Source organism: Marmota monax, unplaced genomic scaffold, assembly GCF_021218885.2.
Source record: "Marmota monax isolate L192 unplaced genomic scaffold, Marmota_monax_Labrador192_F-V1.1 WCK01_AAM20220418_F8-fsc00220, whole genome shotgun sequence".
Classification (NCBI taxonomy): Eukaryota; Metazoa; Chordata; class Mammalia; order Rodentia; family Sciuridae; genus Marmota; species Marmota monax.
The window spans coordinates 423570-445910 of record NW_026693909.1 but is presented as its reverse complement, the minus strand read 5'-3'; the positions used below and the strand labels follow the sequence as shown (position 1 = coordinate 445910).

Genomic DNA, 22341 nt, shown 5'->3' with positions numbered 1-22341 from the left:
CCAGGGAGACGGTGGAAAGGGACGAAGTGCCAGGACACACCTGAGCCCCTTGTGAGGGCTGAGCCGACACCATCTCATGCTGAGGGAGCAACTGGGACTGCAGGAGACCAGCCCAGCAACCACAGCCTCAGCGGTCAGGGCCTTCAGGGCCAGCCAGCCACGTCCTCAACGCCAGTAGCACCTGCTGTGTCCCCACCACACAGCACAGCCTGTGCGCCAATAGCAGGTCTGCAGCCCACCCCGCTCCCACCCAGTGAGAAAAGCCTGTAAGCACATCTGCTTTAACTTCAGCACCCTAGACTGCATTTGGGGAAGTGGCCACCACAACTCCTCCTGCCTTGCCCAGTAAAACAGGCTCCACACTTTGCACCAGCATGGCCCTGGACAGCAGCCTTGGTGCCTCTGAAAGGGAGGCCACAGCAGGCCCCATGGGGATAGAGGTGCAGAAGAATGGGCATTACTGTCCCCGCCTCTGCTCTCCAAGGTAGGACTGATGATGCTCCTGTAGCACTTGGCCTCTGCCCATGAACTGTTAGGGGCCATGCACACAGTGCAGGTGAGCAGGGTGGCCCAGAGACACCCCCCTCCTCGGAGACGTCCCTAACCCTAACCAAAGAGGATGTAGGACTCCCCAGCGCACTGCTCCATGCTGTAGAGGTGGAGTACGACAAAATTAGTCACTTTTATTTAATGAAACAGTACAAATATGTGTGCAAAATTAAAGTTCATGATTAAATACACACAGGTAACATGCATACTTGACATGGAACTCACAGACAGCAGACCACACAACAGCAAAGGAAACGGCAAAACTGAGAACTTGCCACTACACAGATTTTAAAAGTTTGCAACCTGAAATGAAAATCACAGAAGAAAGCTTCTCTAACAGGAATTTACGAAAATTAAACACGTAGCTCAACAGCATGGACAATGTGGAGCCCATGACCTGGCGCAGTCACCAAGTGTTAAAAATGGCAAGAGCCTTCGGCTCCCAGAAGGTTAGTGTGCAGCTACTCACAAGTGCTGGGGAGGGAGGGTGGTGGAGAGGGAAGTGGGCAGGAGAGGCAGAGGCAACTCCCTCCACGCCGGGCAGGACCGGCAGGGCTGCTGCCCACAGCAGTGGCGCTCTCCTCCATGACCAACCTTCAGACACTGTGCTCGCTGCTCTGTACCCACAGATGGTGGGGAAGCGCCACAGCACCCCCATAAGGACAGGGCTCTGGTGGGTGGACACAGCTCTGTGCTGGAGGGTAGTGTTAGCCTCGTCCTAATGGCTCCAACAGGGTGGGGACAGCCACTTGAGGCCCAGAGCAGGCTGTGCTCCCAAGAGACACGTGTCCAGGTGCCAGGACTGCAGGTGCGGGCTCCAGGTGGTGTTGCACTGCTGACTTATTCACTTGTCTGCTTCTCCGAAAAACAGTGGGTTTGTGGCAGGAACAAACGTCCTTGTGCCCATTCTTGGCAGCCCTGTCCCTAGGCTGGGATGGAGCCCACCAGTGGAGGATGTGCTGGAGCTACTAGCTAAGGTGGCAGCTGAGCTAAAGGGCAGTGGCTGGCAGGCCAGCATGGGCTGCCCAGAGCCACCGAGTGTCCAGGTGTGGTGATGAGCACTCTCTTTAAGTCGGGTAATGGGAGACCTTTCTCAGGAAGGCAGAGAACCACATATGGCTTCGAGACTGAGGTCCTGGGCAATCCCTCCAGCCCCGTTCCCATGAGGCTCTGGGGCACTGGCACCAGCCCCAGGAGACCGGGGGCGCTGGGCGGCAAGCACAGCCTGCTCACGGTGAAGTCACAGTTTGTCATCGGTCATTTCCAGGAACTGCGCATACACGTCCCGGATGCACTCGCCCTTGGGGTTGAACAGGAACTTGTAGTAGCTGCCGTCGGCACAGATTGCTGGGACAGAAGGAGACCCTTTCACTCACAGCCCCTCCCAGGAGTGGAGAGCAGCAGCAGGCCGAGCCCTGGCTGTTCTGGACACATGCCTGTCCCCTGCTGCTGCAGGACAAGGGCTGTGAGTGAGCTCCTGGGAAAACCCCGGGCAACCCCGCAGAAGGAGAAGGGGCTCCAGGCCCTGGAGCTGCCTCCCCCAGGAAGGGCCACTTACCAATGACCGCATTCGGCTCTGTTCCAAAGGCACAAATGCATGGAGAGCCTGAGGGGACCTGAAACTTGGAGAAACTCCATTTGGAACTGAAGTATTTGGGGAGGAAACTGGCTGATGCCAAACTGCGAGGACAAGAAGACAGAGGGGCGGTCGCATTACTAGGTGAAGTGATGCAGAAGGGCTGCCAGCTTTCCCAGAAGGCTGCCAACAATACCCAGACCTTCTCCCTGGCACGGTTTTGGACCTACACTTCTTTAAATTCTATTTTCTTTAACAAAATCTCTGAGTCCTTAGAAATGGTCTTATAATAAAACTAGATGCTCTTGATATGAAAGGCACAGACTCTGTTGCGGTCAAATTAACCCAAAGAGTGCCATCACAATGCTCAGGACGAGGGCCTAAGCCAGCGCCAGGCTGGCACAGGGCCAAGGGCAGCTTTGGACATGGCCTCATAAACCCCAAGGAGATGATGAGGTGATTTCCCCCAGCTCTGTGCGCACTCCAGCCCTTAACTCCAGGCCCCCCTGCAGCCTTCCCCTAACCCACCTGGACTGTTTATTCCGCTTTGGGTCTTCAGCTGCAAAAATGTGCACTGTGCCATGGTCACTGGACACACAGATGAGAGAAGCATCCTGATTGAAGTTGATGCTACGAAGGAAAACAGAAAAGCTGGGTTTCTGAAGATGCAGGAAAGACCAGAGACCCAACCTGCACAGCATGCTTGCTGGCCTGCACCCCGGAGACCTCAACATCCCTACACCTGAGGTGCAATGTTAAGAAGCACCCTGCCTGTTTGTAGGCCAATGGCTTTTACCATGGAACCTGATCTAGAGGGTCAAAGCCCCAGTGCCAGGGAGGGCAAGGGCTGCCTGAGGTGCCCCAGTGCTGGCTCCACTGGCATGGCATGGAGACAGTCTGCCCCTGGGGGACAGTGTCAGGCACCAGGCAGGCACTGGCCACATGGCCTCTGTCCTGAGAGCAGGCAGACAGGAGAGGCTCCTACACCCAGCACCAGAACCCGTGGTGCCGGGGGCAGCCCAGGGTCAGGCTAACAGGCTGCAGTGATCCGAGCCCCTGCTGGGAAACACACAGGAACAACTGGAGCAGAGGCGAGGGTTCCATTTTTGTGCACACTTCCCACAATAAAAAGCTGAAAGATCTGGAACCCAACACCCTCAAAGCCTACACCTCTGCCCAGGCATGCCCAGCCTAGCTCTCCTGCAGGCGAGGAGCCAGTGTCCTCACCAGTAGATGTTAGCTGCTTGGGATCCTCTTCGCAGCTCCTGGATCAGGTGCCCTGATGAAGTATCAAATATTCTTATAAGGGTCCCCTTTGAAAAACAGCGAAGTGTTTCATTATCAACAATTCACAGGTCCAGTTAGTTTCTGAAATGATAGTTCACAAGCCCACACACCCCTCTCCCAAATCCTCCCATGAGGCCCACAACTGTCTGTCCCTCTACCTGTGGCTCGCTGAGAACAGACTGGTGGTGCTGGGTCCCACAGCAGCAGGGCAGAGCTCAGGACAAGGCTGTGGAGATTGGCCCACACACCCCTTTCCCTGGCCAATCCCACACAAACACCAGCCAGGGTGTCCCCACTGCTCCCAGACCCACACAGTCACTCCCACAGGCAACAGAAAAGTGGCTACTTGACCCACTGAGGATGAGCCACAGAAGGGAAGGCCCTTCCCCAGAGAGACAACACCCAGACCTGGGCGACAAGAAAAGACGGGCCACAAAGGAGGAGGACGGTGTTCGTGCATTCATGCCATGTCATGTGCTACTGATGTAACATTTGGAAGAGTGACATGTGAAATCGACAGGGCCTATCCTGGCGCATGTGCTCTTACCCCAGGCTCCAGCCATGGCAGCATTTGCCACGTGGCCAGGGTGGAACAGAGCCATGCACTGACCCGCAGATGGACAGTCACTGGTTCATGCTCTCACCCATTAACAGCTTCCAACTCCCAAAGGTGAACCTACACTTGCAGTTTTAGATGAAAACTGGAATAAAAAGGTATGGATCTTCTCTTCAAAAACTCTGAATTAACAAGCTAAAGGAAGTGTAAGAACCCAGATTTTAAACTATTTAAAAAATTAAGTACCTGTTCATCATAGGCAAGCTGAGGAATCACACAGTCAACACTCTAAAATGGTGGTGGTGGTATTCACTAAGGACACCTTCTCAGGCAGGTGGGAAAAGGGGTCCCAGGCAGTCACCAGGTTGCCAAGGCCTCGGCACAGAAACTGAGTGGCTCTGGGAGGCTGTGCCACTGACACGGACACTGTGCCCAATAATAAGAAATAGGGTGGGTGTGGCTGTTTTATTGTGTGGGGGTGGTGCAACTACTATTGAGTAGAATCCCCAGGCCTCTTTAAGATGGGGTCCCACTAATTGCCCCAGGCTGGCCTGGAACTTGTGATCCCCCTTGTCTCAGCCTCCAGAGTTGCTGGGATTGGTGTCGTGGCCACCATGCCTGGCAGGATTGTTGTTTAAGTATTTTTATTGTGTTTTCAACATTTGGAGGATGTGTGAAATCACAGCCTCAGCCCCGTCACATGACAAGACCAGTCCGTGGAAGGGCCACTTGGGCAGCTGGCAAAGGAGGGTTCTGCAGAGGCTGCCCTTCCATAAGCACCACCAACAAGGAGACCCACACACTTACTTTTTCAGATGCAGTTGCAATTCTTGTGCCCTGCAGGTTGAGAGCAATGCAACTCAGGACACCCTCATGTGCGGGGATGTCCACAGGTGGCTTCTCAGTGCTGGCCAGGTCCACGAGCTGCACATGGCCAGTGTGGGTGCCAGGGAAGGCCAGGAGGGAGTTATTACTGTTGGGACACAGGACACAGAGGCCTAATGGAGACAGAAAAAAACATCAAGGGATGACAACCAGCCAAAGCCTGACTTCTCACAGCCAAAACCTACTTTCCAAAACCTTGGGGAAAAACAAGAGCTCTGCACGGGTTCTTCAAGGGCACACTCCTACAGATGGCTGGCTAATGGGCATCAGGGCCAAAAGCACCCCCATAAGGTAACCATGTGCTCCACAGTTCGTTAAGGCACGCATCCTGCCCGCTGGTCTCTTGCAGGGCCACCTCGTGAGAATGCAAGACAAAGGCACAAGAGGAGGCATGAACAATGGCAGGGGAGCCCCACACACAGCAGAGGCTTCAGACCCCGTGGGTGATCCATATCATCAGCCCCTGGCCCCAACTAAGGGCCCATGCCAGCACCACACAGCGAAGCCTCCGCAGACATGCTGACATGGACAGCTGTGAGGAAACTTGCTGCCTAGAGAGCAGCCAGACCTTCTTTTCCTCAGACAGCACTGAGGCCAGAGGCCTGCTACCTATGTCAAGACTTGCTTTAAAGCTCAGGAAATGGAGGAAGAGCGGTACTGGCACAGGACAGAAGCACAGGCTGCTGGAAGGAGAAAGCACCCACTGCTGGGGAGCCCAGGGCATCAGGCCTGCCTGCGCAGCACAGCAAGACCCCACACCAAAAAACACCCAGGGGGAAAGCTTGAGCATTGTAAAGATGTGAGGATGATACCATGAATAATCTAGTCTGTACAATGACCTCTGATGCAGAAGAAAAGGAAGGAAACGCTGAGGCCAGCATTCCAAGGACAGGATAGAAGTCGGCTCTGGCTGAGAGCTGATGCCAGCAGAGGGGCTGCAGGGCACGTCCCAGCTGTGGCACATAACCACTCCCCACTCACCTCGCACGTAGAGCCTCACCTTTAGGGTTATAGCAGGTTTCAAAGACGTGCAGCTGGTGGGGATTGTGCGTGAAGGTGAACACCTTAATCATGGAGTCCAGGACCACCACGATCCTGCAAGATACACGCACTCAGATCCTCTCCTCAGAAAGGGAGATGGGCATCTTGTGATTTCTGAAACTCAAACACTGGATGTGCCACGGGAGAGGCCTGGGCTGCAGCCCCCTACGTGGTGCCCAGAAGTCAGCAATAAAGGCCACACTCCACTGAGCAGCCCCTTCACCTGGCAGAGGCTGGCCTCCGAGGTGTCCTGACCCACACCTCACCCAGGGCAAGAGTCTCTCGCCCATCTTGACAATCAGGAAAATCTCGCAAGGGGAAAGGTCTTTGAGCCAATCAAGCATTTCGTTGTGAAGGGCTTTTAAATAGTGACCTTACTAGAAATAACCAGCCCAAATGGAATGCAGGTCACCACCCCTGTCCTGCCCCTACAGGTGGAATGGAAACCGCGCAGTGCGCTGGTCACATGGAACCAAGACAAGTGCAAGGGAAGCTCCATAGCACCTGGGCGGAGGGCAGGCCCTCTGCAGCCCAGCAAGTGAGAGTCCAACCCCAGAGCTCCCAGGGCTCCTCCCCCTCTACCAGGAACATACTTTAGAGGCACCCTGTGAGGCTGCAGCTCTGACTGCCCAGGGGGGCAGGTCCTAAAGGTCACCGTCCCCAAGGCCAGAAGCCAGTCCATTCCCCACCTTCCCCCAGGAACACAAGTGACTCTTCTGGTACACTTGCTGGGCACCAACAGCAGCTATCGCTTCTTCACTGCATCCTTCCCTAAACATTTCCCTCCCTGGACAGAAAAGCACCTTAGCCACCTGCTTGAAGGTGTTTGGGAACCCACCGGTCTCGCCGCAGCTTGACAGCCTTGACTTCGGTGGAGAACTCTATCTCAATGACAGTCTTCTTCTTCAGGTCGTCCCAGATCATCACTGAAACCAGAAGGACAAGGGCCCCTGGTGGGCAGCCCCCCCCACCTGCCCTCCCCCCAGCCAGCACTTGGCCCTGGGACTTGCCCCAGACCCTGCTGCTCCCCACCCCTTCCTCTTGCAGGACACACTCTGCCAGCCCTTCCTGCCTGGTCACCTCAGGCAGACACCACCTCCCTGGCTCCACTGCCTGAGCCAAAAAGCACACCTGATCACAGCAGCTGAGTGCAAAAGTGCTGAGGAAGAGTAGGGGGCAGGAGAGGGAAAGAGGACACTGAATGCTACAGTGCTGAGACAGCCCCTGAGAGGGAGGGAGAGAAGGGCGCAGGAGAGGGAAAGAGGACACCGAGTGCTATAGTGCTGAGATAGCCTGCATCCAAAGAAAGAGGGGCTTCTATAATCCCAGCAACTTGGGAGGCTGAGGCAGGAGGATCACAAGTTCAAGGCAACACAGCAAGACCTTGTCTCAAAATAAAAAGGGTTGGGGGAGATATTTGCCTAGCATGGGTAAGGCCCTGGATTTGATCCCTCTTAGAAAGTGAGGAGGAAGGAACAAGAGAGGAAGGAGGGAGAGGTGGGGGAGAAAGGGGAAGGGAATGTTTCTGTTTCATAGAGAGAGCAAGACTGTTCATCCTTTGGGGTGCCCTGCTCTTCTCCAGGGCAGAACTTCTCGGGACTGAGCCTGCTCACACGTACCTGCTGCTGGCAGCCACTCTGCACGGGGCTTCAGCCCAACAGAGCACCACCTTAAACTGGGGAGTCCTTCCAACAGCCTTTGGGCCAAGACTCATTCTTTCACTCTTTTTCCTACCAGCAACCCCTTTCCACTTTATTTCTCTGTTCCTAATTCCCAAACAAAAGCAAAAGGCTCAGGGCTAACCTCCGCAGTGCAGGTTCCACTCCTGCTGAGGACAGAGAGCCTGTGCGGGAGATGATGGCAGTCACTAAGGACCCCACCCTGTCCACACAGCCCTTCTTTTGTGTTTCTTCCTTTTGGTGCTGGGGCTGGAACCCATGGCCTTGCTAACATCAAGCATATATTCTACCCCTGAGCTGCACGCCAGCCCCAACATCCCTCTCTCTGCTCTTCCAACAGGACTGGGCTACTCCCAGTGTCAGGGTCACAGCCAGACCCCAGCTCACCCACTCCTTGGTGGGGCACCTATGCTCTGTCCCTCCCAACTGCTCCTCTTTCCTGCCTCCCTCTGGAAGAGGTCACCACTGGTTCCACCCCACAGTCCCGTGATGCCACCACTGGACCTTCCTGCTACCAGATAAGTGGCCTTCCCTGGCCCACGCTCCCTGCTCTGCTGACACTGGTCAGAGTTGCACCTGCTTCCCTCTCCCCACCTGCTGTGAAGGGTGGCCCCTGGCCTGCAGTGTCTCCCCAGCCCACTTCCCACACTGCTTCTAGACGAGGTCTTCCTCCACACAGACTGTGTGGTGCCTCTTCCTGGGTACACCTCAACTGGCATTCCAGGCCCTGAGGCCCATCCTCTCTACCTGTACCTCAACCTCCTGTCGGGGTCTCATTCTTCTTAAGACCTCTTTTTCAACCCAGAGCAAGAAGAGTTGGCTTACGGGCAGTGTCCACAGTGGTGGAGGGCAAAGTTCTCCACGCCTCCATCAAAAAAGGGCCAGACCTCCCCATGCAGCCTCTTCCTCAGTGCTGCAAACATGCCCACAACCACATACATGCCCAGGCGTACATGCCTCATGCTTCTCTGTGGCTGTGGAAGGGGAGTGCTGCTCACACTCTGGTTCACGATGAACCCATGACACTCCTGGCACCAACTCAGGATGCAACACACCTCCACCTGCCCCAGCACTGAGGGCAGTCCTCCACACCACCATTCCTCCTAGAGGCTCTTCCAGCCTCACAGGACCACCAGGGAAGGCCAAACAGGCCCCGGACCACAGACTGCAGCGCTGTGCACAAAGCGAGCTCTTAAGAGGCTAACGACCTTACCTTTGTTGGGAGGGTATTTTGGCTTTTTTCCACCACCAACTAAAGCTAAATAGTTGCAGCGAAATAACATTTCCACATGGCCAACTCCTCCTTCTAAAAATTCTGAAATGACAATTTCAAGAAGACAATTGTAGTAAATTAATGTGTGTTTCACAATTAAAACAGTTCAAGTCAAGCCTTATAAAGCTCAGCATTTCATTTTCAGGTGGCAGTTCACACCCAAACATGTCACACACAAGAAAGGTGATGGCGAGGAGCCAGAGTAGGTATCTGGCTCTGTCCAGCCCGTGGCACACCCACAATCACACCTCAAGATGCCATAGAGCTCTCAGGGAGTAGCCTCCACCTGTCCACCCCACTAGGCCCCAAGTTCTCAACTGCTCATGAATTACATCGAACACTTGACTTCCGGGTGTCCCTGAAAACCCACGGCAGGTGCCCAAGGCTCTCAGGGAAGCAACTTGGGAGCACAGGTGAGGACTGCCCGCCCGACTCTCAGGTCTATGCCATGACCTGGAGCTCAAGACAGCACGGACAAGCCGAGAAAACGGGAAACCAAAACATGGGAAGTCAGGGTGTCAACCTACTCAGACTTCCCTCTCCAGTCTCAGGTACACAGGGAGTTGAGAGCACTCTGCTCACTCCAGGAGATTTACACCTCAGGCCGGGCAGCATCCTAAGCAGAAGCAAACAGCGCTGCCCATGGTGCAGACAACTTTCCACACAGACAAGTGACCAGTCATCTGACATGTTAGACAACCTCAGAGTAACTCTGGCTTTAACAGGAAGTGGCCACGGTGCCCACCCAAGTGGTTACAGCAGCTCTTCCTCCTCTGGGCCAGGAGTGGTTCTGACCTGTGAAAGCCTGCAGCTCCTTCCCTGCAGGAGGGACACAACCCTCCTCCTTAAGTTAGCTCACCACACAACAGGAAACGGGCTGCCAGCTGGTGTGCAGTTCCACCTGTGCACGCCTATAGGGATGCCCAATGGCTATTGCCAGAACTAAGGAAGGGCTCCTGATGCCCTCTGCAGCTCAGAGGCTGTACACACAAAGGGGAGGACAACCTGGACTTTCCCCCACACTACACATACACGTGCACTAAAAAACGCACTGAAGACCTACAAGAAAGACCCCAAGCTATAATTCTCCTGTAGAAGAGAATTTGGCAATGATTTCCTGGCTATGACATCAGAAATAAGACAGATGGGACAATATCCATCTTAGTATTTGAAATCATTTATCTATAAGAGGTTAATACTCAGAATACATGAAGAACTCTTACAACAAAAATCAAGTAACTCAATCATTTTCCAAAATCATTGTGCAAACTACCCAGAAGGGGCTGGGCTGGGGCTCCGTGCAGAGCGCTTGCCTGGCATGTGTGAAGCACTGGGTTCCGTTCTCAGCATGGCATAAAAGTAGTGAAATAAAGGTCCACTGACAACCAAAAAATATCAACAAAAAACATGCCAACAAGCACATGAAGACACGCAACCATGAGGCATCAGAAGCACGCACATGGCACCTAGGAAATTCTCACCTCCTGCCCACCAGCATGGTAGCCATCAGAAAAAACCGGCAGCGCCAAGGGCTGGGGAGCACCCGCAGACCCTGGCACCTTGTGTGTTGGTAGTGCAGCTGCTCTGGGGAACCTCCAAAACTAAAAATGGAACCATCCCAAGATCCAGCAGTCCCACTCCTGGGTATATATCCAAAAAACCACCACCACCACCAAATCTGAGAGCAGGGTCTCACAGAGACTCGTATACCCATGTTCAAGTGTCCACTGACCAATGCAGTGTAGACACACGACAACATCACTCACCTTGAAATGGAAGGCAGCTGTGGCACCTGCTGCCACACAGACAAGCACTGAGGGCCCCCTGCGGAGCCAGGCCACAGGCACAAAATGCCTGACTAGTGCTGCAGACGGCCCTTACATTAAGCTTCCACAATTGTCCAAGTCAGTGGGACACAAAGAAGAGGGTGGTCAGCAGTGGCTACAGAGGTGGTGGGCAACTGATTAAAAGTACAGAGTTGCAGTTGCAGTTTTGCAATCACCTTGCGGAAAATTCTAGTGGTGTGTTGAACACAATGTAAATGTAGCAACACTGATCTCGGTACACTGAAGAAGGGTTAAGATGGGGGCTGGGGCTGTAGTTCAGCGGAAGAGCGCTTGCCTAGCATGTGTGAGGCACTGGGTTCAATTCTCAGCACCACATATAATAAATAAAGATCCATCAACAACTGAAAAATATTTTAAAAAAGAATGGTTAATATGGTAAATTGTATGATTTAACCACAGTCCAAAAAGTAACATGCAGTATGCAAGAACTCCTGTGCCCGGGGTCTCAGAGGCGAAACTGCATCCCCATGCAGGCCCCTGGGCTTCAGAAAGCCATGTGAGCAGCCCAGGTGTAGCCAGGCACTCCTCAGATGCACCCAGTGTCTGCACTATGCCCACAGAACCTCACCACCGCTCCCCTTAGCAGGACACGACTCCAGCCCTCAGCAAAGCAAAGCTCCCTCTGGAAGCGTGACCCTGGCACTATCAGACTACGACTTGCAGACAGCACTGAGGTGCCCCGTGAAGGAGGGAGATTTCTGCCACAGGCACATTAAATCCTACACAAAAGCAATTTCAAAGTTTTAAACAATTTTCTCTAAGCCTTTAACAACAACAAAAGTCTATGTATTTTATTACCTATTAAAATACACAAGGGCTAGGCTGTAGCTCAATGGAAGAGCACTTGCCTAGCACATGTGAGTCCCTGGGTTTGACCCTCAGCAGCATATAGAAATAAAAAATAAATAGAACAAAGGTATTGTGAAAAAAAAAATGTTTAAAAAAATACACAAATATTTTGTTTACCTGTATGCTTGTTGCTAGCAGATTAAAGCAATCTAGAAAAATATCATGAAGTCATAAAGCCTTAGGAGCTAAATGCGAGACCTGGGAAGGTACAGGGGACACACCTGTGGTCACAGCTACCGGGGGATGTGGGAGACCTCGAGTTCAAAGCCATCTGGGCCACTGAGCAAGACCCATCTCAAAAAAAAAAAAAAAAAAGGAGGCAGACTCCACATCCAGAAGAGTCAGAGAAGCCTTCCAGCCAGTCCCTCCTGCAGCCCATGCAGAGTGAGAGGGTCCCATAAGGAAGTGTGGGCTTGGCGTGGGCACTCTTGTATGCCCATGCAACTGCTGGGTGAAATACTTTGTCCAAATGTACCGTTCTCAAACACTACCAACTCAAGCAGCCCCTCCCTGGGCCCCCGAGGCCACAGGCGAGAAGCAGTGCTGCTGGCAGCTGAGCTGCCTCCAGAGCAGACTTACTGCAGGTGTGCAGGAGACCTGGCAGGGCCTCTCAGAACTTCCCAACTGCAAGACCAAGAAACCCAAGGGGCTTCCCTCACTATTAGCTTCCTGTTCCTGCCAAGTGGCAATTTCATGGCTTCCTCACCCATAACCAGACGGAGGACAGACTGCTGCAACAGGGTGAGGAGAGCTTCCTTCCTCACCATCCTGGAGCAAACCACAGGAACAAAGCAGGAACTGGGCAAACCTGCTCTTCTTTGAAGTTGCCAAAATGTCACAGCAAAACAGCCCACAAGTGTCAAGGGGACCTTCCTGGGACGCCCTCTGGGGTCTCTCTCAGCAGCTGGAGGGTAAGCATGCCCCCGCCCCACCCCCACAGGTGCTGATCCTCCAAGCCTGCCTAGCCACAGGGGAGGGCGGGCACTGTGCAAGGTCATGACCATGGTAGAACTGACTGGAACTGGTGAGTCTCAGATTCTTCTTGTCTAATGTACAAGAAATTCTGGTTTACTGTAAACAGTCCATCAGTTAGGAAGCAATTGTTAACCGCTTGACTGAATCGCTAACAGTTTGATAACAATGTGCACAACTCATCTTTAAGCTTGGGGTCAACTTGGTAAAGAGCACCTGACATTTGCAGGTACAGCTGCTCTATAAGGTTTCACAGTGACTCCTTCCTCTGCAGGAGCAAAGCTGCCAACTCACTATACCACCCACAGAGAGCAGATACAGGGGCACCAGCAGGTGAGTACTATCAGTGGCAGCCCTCGTTGGTCCACTGACCCACCGAGCAGCAGCACCCTAACCTATGGCTTTGCTTTTCCTGGTTTCTGTTACCTGTGACCAACTGAAGTCTAAAACCATCAAATGAAAAATTCCAGAAATAAACAATTCCTAAGTTTCAAGCTGCTCTGAGAAGTGTGACCAAACCTCACACCATCCTGGCCCACCCCGGACCAATCACCCCTAGTCCAGCATAGCCACAGGGCACAACCTCCCGCCCCCTACTCACTGGACAGCACCCAGACAGCAGAGCTCTTCTGCTCCAGGAACCCCTGGTTCTCTTACAGACCCAAAGTCAAGAGTGGGGAGGCCAGCAATCCAATATGCCAAAGGGGCCACAACACTCCTCCTTAAGTGAAAGGCAAACATTTTAACCTCAAAGAAAGAAAAAATTGCATGCCAAGATCGCTGAGTTCTGCAACAGCTCACAGTTGTCAACCCCTCCTGGGCCTGATTTATAAACTTAATCTTCCTGTTGTGTGAAAAGGGAAAAAATCTCCATCTGCACAGCATTCATCATCCCTTCAGTTTTCAGGTGTCTGCCTCTGGGTCAGGGACTGCAGCAATGGTTAAGCTGCTGCCAGTCTGATAACACCAGCACATTCAGCCTCTTCATTTAGCCTGCAGACCAGGACTGACATATGTTCACATGTTCCAATCCACCATTTTTACAGTAACCCTAAAAGGTAGGCATCACTACTATCCTCCCTTTACATATGGAGAAACCGAGGCCCAAAGAAGTTGCAAAATTTGTCCAAGATCACACAGCAACTGGGAAGGCAGCAAAACCAAGATTAGAATCTGCTAGTATGACAGATTCAGCCTGAGTCCGACACTACATGTCATGCTACTTTTTCACAGTGAATTATGATTATGAACTTCAGCTTAAAAATTAAACTCCAAGATGTATAGGACTACCTGGATGGTGCATGTGCCAGATACATGCCTGTAATCCCAGCAGCTCAGGAGACTGAGACAGGAGGATCACAAATTCAAAGCCAGCCTTGCAATGTCAAGGTGCTAAGCAACTAAGTGAGACCCTGTCTCTAAATACAAGAGAGGGCTGGGGATGTGGCTCAGTGGTTGAGTACCCCCGAGTTCAACCCCTGGTACCCCAAAAAATAAAAAAATAAATGGATGGTGTATGAGATTTCATTTGAAAACGGGCTCTGTGGCTTTGGGAGCTCTAAAAACCCTGACGCAGGATGCTGTTGAATGGACACTAGCACCTTAGTGTTCCTCTTGAGAATTCTCGAGGCCAGTTCTGGAAGAATTCTATCCTACTCCTGCAGGAAGAGGCTGCTGCTTGATCCAGTAGCTATCTAAGATCTGTCCAGCAGCAAGGACAGTCTCCCAGCAGGTACAGACCAGGGAACACCACGTATTTGAGAAACGTGCAGGAAGGGAAACCAATCTGAAGAAGCCCTACCCGCAGAGCTGACCTCCCTGCCTGACGATGGGAAGAGCACCACTATATTTCACCAGCACAATTCCTGACTCCAGCTCTGGAAAACTCCTGTTTCATGAAAGCAGAGTAAGACACTGAAACAGGTGAACAGCAGCAACCACAACTCATTACAAGTAACACTGGGCGCTAAGTCCCTCACCCTGTGAGTTCCCTACAGCATCATCTCCAGCATGAAGAAAGTGAAAGTGACCTGCCCAAATATACCTTGCTCTTCCAAAGAGCTCACACCTTGATAATCTAACACAGTAGGTAGCAGAGCTCACAGAAGAAAGACTGTCCCAGTTTACAAAGGGCCCAAACCCTTCTGACCTGTCAGAAACCACTGCCCTATAGCCATGGCATCTCTCCCAGGTGTGAGACAAGGTAGACACTGAGTATGGCTAGGGAAGCCCAGAAGTGTCTGCTACTCTCTTACCTTGTTTCTCTTTCTCTTTCAGTGGATCAGTGTTATAGACTCGGAATCCGTTTTCCATCCCACATGCAAAGCATCCTAAAGCAGGAAAGGTAAAAGGGACATATTAATCCTGAGGCCTATCATGGGTAAAAGCCAGGGCTTGGAGAAACTGGCATCCTCAACCAGCAACCTGCCACAGGCCACGCCAGTCTCCCTGGCCTCCCCTCCATGAACACATCATGCTGTGTCAGGCATTGTGCTGGGTCCCAGAGGGGCAGCAGCCAACAAAAATGTTCACCTCTGGAGGAAGACAGGCACAAAGCGCGCTATCCGAGCCGGTGTGAAGGCACTGGGTTAGGGGAAGAGCAGGTGCTGGGCAGAGGACAGTCTTACATGGCTGGGATGGGGACAGAACGAGGGTTGCTCCCCGCCACCTACAGAATGACCTCCTGGAGGAAAGTCTGGAAGTCCCCCACACAATCTCTTAAGTTACACCCAAGTGCTTAATGGCCAAATAAAAGGTGCTGCCATAAACTGGACAGGCACTCAGACCTCCAAAGGACACTGTGCTGGCTCCTGTGGCCCGAGGCAATACCCTGGCAGGGTCTTGAGGAAGGAAGGGTCTCAGCGCAGGGTTGGGCAACATCCAACTGGTTGAAGCAAAACTTAAGCCAGGAGAGAAAAAAAACAACCTTCCAAATTTTTTTCACAAGAGCTGCTGCAAAGTCTAGTTCCTGCACCAGTGGTTTGAAAGCCAGGGCAAAGGCCTCTCCAATCCACCTCTCCAGCTCTAGAACCACACAGCTGTTCTGCCAGCCACCCTTCCAAATGGGAAAAGCACACCAAGTCACTGACAAATCCAAGGAACCATGACAGCTACCTGAGCAGCTGCAGAGCACACCTGCACTGAACTCATGCTCTGAACTATAGTTTCCTTGGGCTAGATCTGAAACTCACTTGGAAGTGCTATGATATTGCCTCAAACTCTGCCAGGTCACAACACCCTTTTTATGCTACTGGAATCACCTAATCCAGATAGAGGAAGCAGAGCTCTCCTTGCTGGAAAATACAGAAAACAAAAGTTGAAATTTCTTATTTTTTTCCTTTCTCACTATTACTTTTTTTTTTTTGGAGGGGGGGGGGTACCAGAGATTGAACTCAGGGGCACTCAACTACTGAAGCCACATCCCCAGCTCTATTTTCTATTTTACTTAGAGACAGGGTCTCACTAAGGTGCTTTGTTCTTCAGATTGCTGAGGCTGGCTTTGAACACGTGATCCTCTTGCCTCAGCCTCCTAAGCCGCTGAGACTACAGGCTTGTGCCGCTGCATCCAGCTTCATTATTTCTTCTTTTTCAAGTTTTAAACCTGTGATTTCTCTTCATGAGAACACATATAATTCTGAACGAAGCCTTATATAAAAATATATAAGCCAGGTCTGGGGCTGTGTTTAAGTGGTAGAGTGTGTTTAGCACATGGGAGGGACTGGGTTCAATCCTCAGCACCTCATAAAAAAAATAAATAAAGTTAAAAAAAAAAAAAAATCTCAGGACCTGAGCATGGTGGTGCATGCCTGTAATCCCAGTGGCTTGTGAGGCTAAGGCAGAAGGATCATGAGTTCAAAGCCAGCCTCAAAAGTGAGGCTGTAGCTCAGTGGTAGAGCACTTGCCTGACACATGTGAGGTACTGGGTTTGCTCTTCAGCACCACATAAAAATAAACAAATAAAATAAAGGCATGCTGTCCATCTATAACTACAAAAAAAAATTAAAAGCAAAAAATGTAAGGCAACTCAGTGAGACCCTGTCTCTAAATAAAATAGAAAAATAGGGCTAGGGATGTGACTCAGTGGTTGAGTGCCCCTAAGTTCAATCCCCCATATCCCCTCCCCTCCAAAAAAGCTCTGAAAACAATGTGTGTGTGTGTGTGTGTGTGTATCACCCTGATAAATCCACAAGCAAAAGGTAGACAAACAAAAACACCAAAGAGGATATTCACAGGGTAAAAAGATATAAAAAAATCAGGAAAATGCAGATAAGACTGCAAAACTGGATCTACTGCACACCAGCCAGAATGGTGGAAAACACCCAGTGTGAGCCAGCTGAGACCTGCTAGTAGAGGAAAACTGTTGGCGCTATGATAGCAGAGCATTCTGTGCATGGGAATATGGGAGTATACCCCCTGTAGCAATATGAACATACGCTCACTAAAAGACACATATTTTAGAATAATCACAGTGGCACTTTATACTTCTGGAGACCAAATGCCTGCTGATGACAAAATGGATAAATGTGATCTATTCCCACAGAGGACCACTACATATCAAAGAGAAGCATCCACAACTACACTCAACTCAATGTGAAGATTTTAAAAAAGCCTTTATAAACGATGTTGGATAAAAGTCAGAAACAGCAATAGCATTTACCTAGCAGGTACAAGGCCCTGGGTTCCATCCCCAACACCACAAAACAACAACAACAAAAAAAATAGAAACAAGTTTGGCAGCAGGCAAAACTGACCTATGCTGCCAGAAGTCAGGTGGGCACCTGGGCAGCTGTGGCAAGGAGCACTGACAGGTGTACTCAGCCTTGTAACCTATGCTGGCCACAGGTGGGCTTGGCTTGGAAAATGCCAGGCCCAACACCTGACTTGCACTCTGCATGCATAATATATTTCAATAAAAAGAAGGTACTACAAAGGTACTCAAAAGTTGGAAACCACTCTCTAATGAGGCCGTCCACAGTGCTCTCTTGAAACACTTTTTTACAGGGAAACTCTCCACCCAAAGGCTGGGGCCAGGACACACCTCTGCCACTGCTGCCAGAGCCAAGAAGCCTAACTGGGCAAGAGCATTGGAAACACTGCAAGGGCCTCTTCCAGCCGCGTCCAAAACGTCTATTCTAAACAGCTTCCCCATGATAACATTTAGGAGGTGAGGCAGAGAAAACCATCCCAGAGACCCCTGCTGCATGGGCGGGTGCTGGGGGCCACCTTCCCTGGGACTGCAGTTGCACCGAGACCAGCTGTAGAGTTCCTCCCAACCCACCAACCAAAGGGAAAACTAGTGGGGTCAGCATTTTCTGGATGGACCCACATCAGGTGAGAACACACACCCAGCAGAGATCATGGCCTCACAGGAATCATCCATCAAGCAGTGTCCCCCCCCCAACAATCTGCACGGTGCCTAAGATCCTGTTGGGCCCAGGAAGCCTCAGCCACCTGCCCAAGTCCTCAGAGGCCCAGGAGAAGGGCACTGATGGGGTCTCCAAATGGGCAGGGATCCAGTTGGGAGTCTCAGGGTCAGGCTAGTGGAGATCAGACCGGCAGAGGATGAGGGAGCCGTCTCAGGCAGGAAGGGAAAGGTCCTGGGCAGGCTGAGGGTCTCGGGCAGGAAGGGTCCGGGGCAGGCCGGGGTCTCGGGCAGGAAGGGTCCGGGGCAGGCCGGGGTCTCGGGCAGGAAGGGTCCGAGGCAGGCCGGGGTCTCGGGCAGGAAGGGTCCGGGGCAGGCCGGGGTCTCGAGGAACGAAGGGTCCGGGGCAGGCCGGGGGTCTCGGGCAGGAAGGGTCCGGGGCAGGCCGGGGTCTCAGGCAGGAAGGGTCCGGGGCAGGCCGGGGTCTCGGGCAGGAAGGGTCCGGGGCAGGCCGGGGTCTCGAGGAACGAAGGGTCCGGGGCAGGCCGGGGGTCCAGGGCAGGAAGGGTCCGGGGCAGGCCGGGGTCTCAGGCAGGAAGGAAAAGGTCCGGGGCAGGCTGAGGGTCTCGGGCAGGAAGGGTCCGGGGCAGGCTGAGGGTCTCGGGCAGGAAGGGTCCGGGGCAGGCCGGGGTCTCGGGCAGGAAGGATCCGGGGCAGGCCGGGGTCTCGAGCAGGAAGGGTCCGGGGCAGGCCGGGGTCTCGGGCAGGAAGGGTCCGGGGCAGGCCGGGGGTCTCGGGCAGGAAGGGTCCGGGGCAGGCCGGGGTCTCGGGCAGGAAGGGTTGGGACAGGCCGGGGATCTCGGGCAGGAAGGGTTTGAGGCAGGCCGGGGTCTCGAGGAACGAAGGGTCCGGGACAGGCCGGGGTCTCGGGCAGGAAGGGTCCGGGGCAGGCCGGGGTCTCGGGTAGGAAGGGTCTGAGGCAGGCCGGGGTCTCAAGGAACGAAGGGTGCGGGGCAGGGGCAGGGCCAAGGGCAGAGACAGAGGCAGAAGCAGCAACAGAGGTGGGGCCCGGGCGCGAGGCGGGGGCAGCGCCGGCCGCGCGCCTCACCGTGGTCCTGGTTGAAACCGGCGTACAGTAGCCCGTTGCCATGCGGGTTACACGGCAGGAGGTTCATGGCGCCGCCGCAAGGTCCACCGCTCCTCAGCGCCGCATGCCCCGCAGACGCCCGACGATCGGTCTTGACCGGCGGCACGGAGGCCGCCGCGACCGGAAGCGAGAGGCAGAGGCGTAGGGCGACCGCGCCAGCGAGCGTGCCAGCGTGCGTGCGTGCGTGTGCGTGCGCAAACAGGCAGATCTCCGAGCGTCGAGGGAGTCCAACCTAGGAGAGACTAGGCAGGGAGTGTGGAGTGCATCCGACCGCGGCAGGCTGGAAAAGGAGCGCCGAGCGCGTTCAACCACGACCAGGCGGGGTGGAGCGCCGAGCTAATCCACTCGCAGGTGACCGGCGGGGAAAAGGGTGAAGCTATTGGGCCTAGAGCGTCCGACTGTGACGAGACAGGAAGGCGACTCTGGGACACGGCCACCCCAGTTCTGCCTCTGGGGAACAAGCTGTTGGCCTACTGGACACAGAGGTGACTGGCTGTGCTCAACGGAGCGCGACCCCCGCCCTCCTCGCTGCTGGTCCCCTCCAGCTCTCTAGCTGCCGCGTCCTCGGTGAGTCAGTCCCCGCCCTCCTCGCTGCCCATCACCTCCCACCCCCTGCTCCCCTCCCGCAGCGTCCTCGGTGAGCGGGTCCCCCCTGCTCCCCTCCCGCAGCGTCCTCGGTGAGCGGGTCCCCCCTGCTCCCCTCCCGCAGCGTCCTCGGTGAGCGGGTCCCCCCTGCTCCCCTCCCGCAGTGTCCTCGGTGAGCGGGTCCCCCCTGCTCCCCTCCCGCAGTGTCCTCGGTGAGCGGGTCCCCCCTGCTCCCCTCCCGCGGCGTCCTCGGTGAGCGGGTCCCCCCTGCTCCCCTCCCGCGGCGTCCTCGGTGAGCGGGTCCCCCCTGCTCCCCTCCCGCGGTGTCCTCGGTGAGCGGGTCCCCCCTGCTCTCTTCCCGCGGTGTCCTCGGAGAGTAGGTCCCCCCTGCTCCCCTCCTGCAGTGTCCTCGGTGAGCGGGTCCCCCCTGCTCCCCTCCTGCAGTGTCCTCTGTGAGCGGGTCCCCCCTGCTCCCCTCCCGCAGTGTCCTCGGTGAGCGGGTCCCCCCCTGCTCCCCTCCCGCGGCGTCCTCGGTGAGCGGGTCCCCCCTGCTCCCCTCCCGCGGTGTCCTCGGTGAGCGGGTCCCCCCTGCTCCCCTCCCGCGGTGTCCTCGGTGAGCGGGTCCCCCCTGCTCCCCTCCTGCAGTGTCCTCGGTGAGCGGGTCCCCCCTGCTCCCCTCCTGCAGTGTCCTCGGTGAGCTGGTTCCCCCAGTTCCCTTCCTGCAGCGACCTCAGTGAGCAGGTGCCCCCTGCTCCCCTCCTACAGCATCCTCAGTGAGTGGGTCTCCCCCTGCTCCCCTCCTACAGCATCCTCAGTGAGTGGGTCTCCCCCTGCTCCCCTCCTGCAGCGTCCTCAGTGAGCGGGTCCCCCCTGCTCCCCTCCTGCAGCGTCCTCAGTGAGTGGGTCCCCCCCTGCTCCCCTCCTGCAGCGTTTTCGGTGAGTTTTTCGGTGAGTTCCCCCTACTCCTTTCCGGCAGCGTTCCCCCCCCCTTCCCTCCTATGGCATCCTCCTCCCCAGTGGGTGAGTTCCGCCCTCCTCTATCTCCTCCCTTCCTGCATTTGCCCCATCTCTGAGGAGTTTCTACAGATCTGGTCTACTTGCTTCTCAACATGTTCCTCCTGCACTTAAGTGTTTCTTTCTTTCTCCTGCAGCTGAAGCTGTGAGTGGATGTCCACTCTCCAGGTTAGGTGCCTGTCCCCTGTAGTTGGTTGAGTGGTGGCCACAGAGGATACATGCTACCAGACTCTTTGAATGTGATTTATTTATTTATTTGGTATCATGGATTGAACTTAGGGGCATTCAACCATTGAGAAAAAAAATTATTTGCAGATGTATTCAAACATCTCAAAAGGAGATAGTCCTAGATTAGAGGGTGAACCTTAAATCCTATGGCCAGTGTCCTTAGAAGAGAAGAGAGAGGGAGAAGACACTGGGCCAGACCACAGGAAGCAGGCAGAGATTGGGGTGCCTGGGTCACAGGGAGCATCAGGAGTTCCTGGCCACCACCAGAAGCTGGGAGAGGCTTTCAGTGGATTCTGCCTCTGAGCCTCCAGGACTGAGAGTACATGTCTGCTATTTAAGCCACCCAGCCTGTGGTACATATATGTCTATCCAGAATTCCTGGGAAAAAGTCATTTCAGCTTTCCGCCATCTGCCGTGGGACCGCCGCCGAGATGCAGATTTTCTTAAAAACCCTTATGGGGAAGACTATTACTCTCGAGGCTGAACCCTCCAACACTATAGAAAATGTAAAAGCCAAGATCCAGAATAAGGAAGGAATTCCTCCTGATCAGTAAAGTCTGATCTTTGCTGGTAAGCAACTAGAAGATGGACGTACCTTGTCTGACTACGACATTTAGAAGGAGTCCACCCTTCATCTTGTTCTGAGGCTTCATGGTGGTGCTAAGAAAAGGAAGAACAAGTCTTACACCACTCCCAAGAAGAATAAGCATAAGAGAAAGAAGATTAAGTTGGCTGTTCTGAAATATTATAAGGTGGATGAAAATGGCAAAATTAGCTGCCTTCTCTGTGAGTGCCCTTCAGATGAATGTGGTGTGGAGTTTTATGGCCAGCCACTTTGACAGACACTATTGTGACAAGTGTTGTCTGACTTACTGCTTCAACAAACCAGAAGGCATGTAATGTATTTGAGATAATAAAAGACATGAACTAAAAAAAAAAGAAGAAGTATTTCATGTTTATGATTCTTTTGTGTTTTGAAATATATATATACACACACATGAGATATCTTGGGGATGGAACCCAAGTCTAAATACAAAATTTATTTGTTTCATATAGACCCTGTACCTAAAGTCAAAAGGTAGTTTTATGTAATGTGTTCAGTCCACTTGCCTTTTGACTGGGCCCTGTCACATGGGGTCAGGTGAGGAATCTTCCGCCTGCAGTGTCATATCATCCTTGGAAAGTTTCAGATCCTGGAGCTGTTGGGTTCCATTTCAGGGAAGGAGAGAGGAGGGCTCTCCCTGAAGGAGGAAGGAGGGACCTACTGTGGGAGGGAAAGAGGGAGGAAAGAAGAGGGAGCTACTGTGGGAGAGGAGAGGGGAACAGGGATCTCAGTGGTCTTGTCACCACAGTGGGTTACACAGTTCAAGTCACCAGAGGTGCCCTTTTCTGGGTCAGGTGCACCCTCTCTCCCCAGGGAAGCACTCTTTGCAGCTCCTGCTGGCCTGTAGGGCCTGCCTTGCTGTTGTCCAGCACAGGGAACCCCGGTGG

The 22341-nt window shown here is 53.6% G+C and overlaps 1 protein-coding gene and 1 pseudogene across 3 annotated transcripts; one reads left to right on the top strand and one right to left on the bottom strand.

The window, feature by feature from the left end:
* Positions 1–663: 663 nt before the first annotated feature.
* Positions 664–19183, bottom strand: Wdr45b (WD repeat domain 45B). Of its 3 annotated transcripts, none has more exons than XM_046463156.2 (10): positions 18985–19180; positions 14770–14844; positions 8787–8888; positions 6733–6820; positions 5854–5948; positions 4776–4966; positions 3353–3438; positions 2654–2755; positions 2108–2229; positions 664–1896 (listed from the first exon to the last, which is right to left on the bottom strand). In XM_046463156.2, exons 1-10 carry the CDS (start codon positions 19049–19051, stop codon positions 1790–1792), a joined length of 1035 nt encoding a protein of 344 aa, XP_046319112.1. In that variant the 5' UTR covers positions 19052–19180; the 3' UTR covers positions 664–1789. The 3 variants fall into 3 exon arrangements, with proteins under 3 accessions (XP_046319112.1, XP_046319114.1, XP_046319113.1); XM_046463157.2 differs by having other exon boundaries at positions 1866–1998; positions 18985–19183; XM_046463158.2 differs by lacking the exon at positions 8787–8888 and having other exon boundaries at positions 18985–19181.
* A 43-nt stretch (positions 19184–19226) lies between these two features.
* Positions 19227–21798, top strand: LOC124105826 (ubiquitin-ribosomal protein eS31 fusion protein-like; annotated as a pseudogene).
* The last annotated feature ends 543 nt before the right edge of the window (positions 21799–22341 follow it).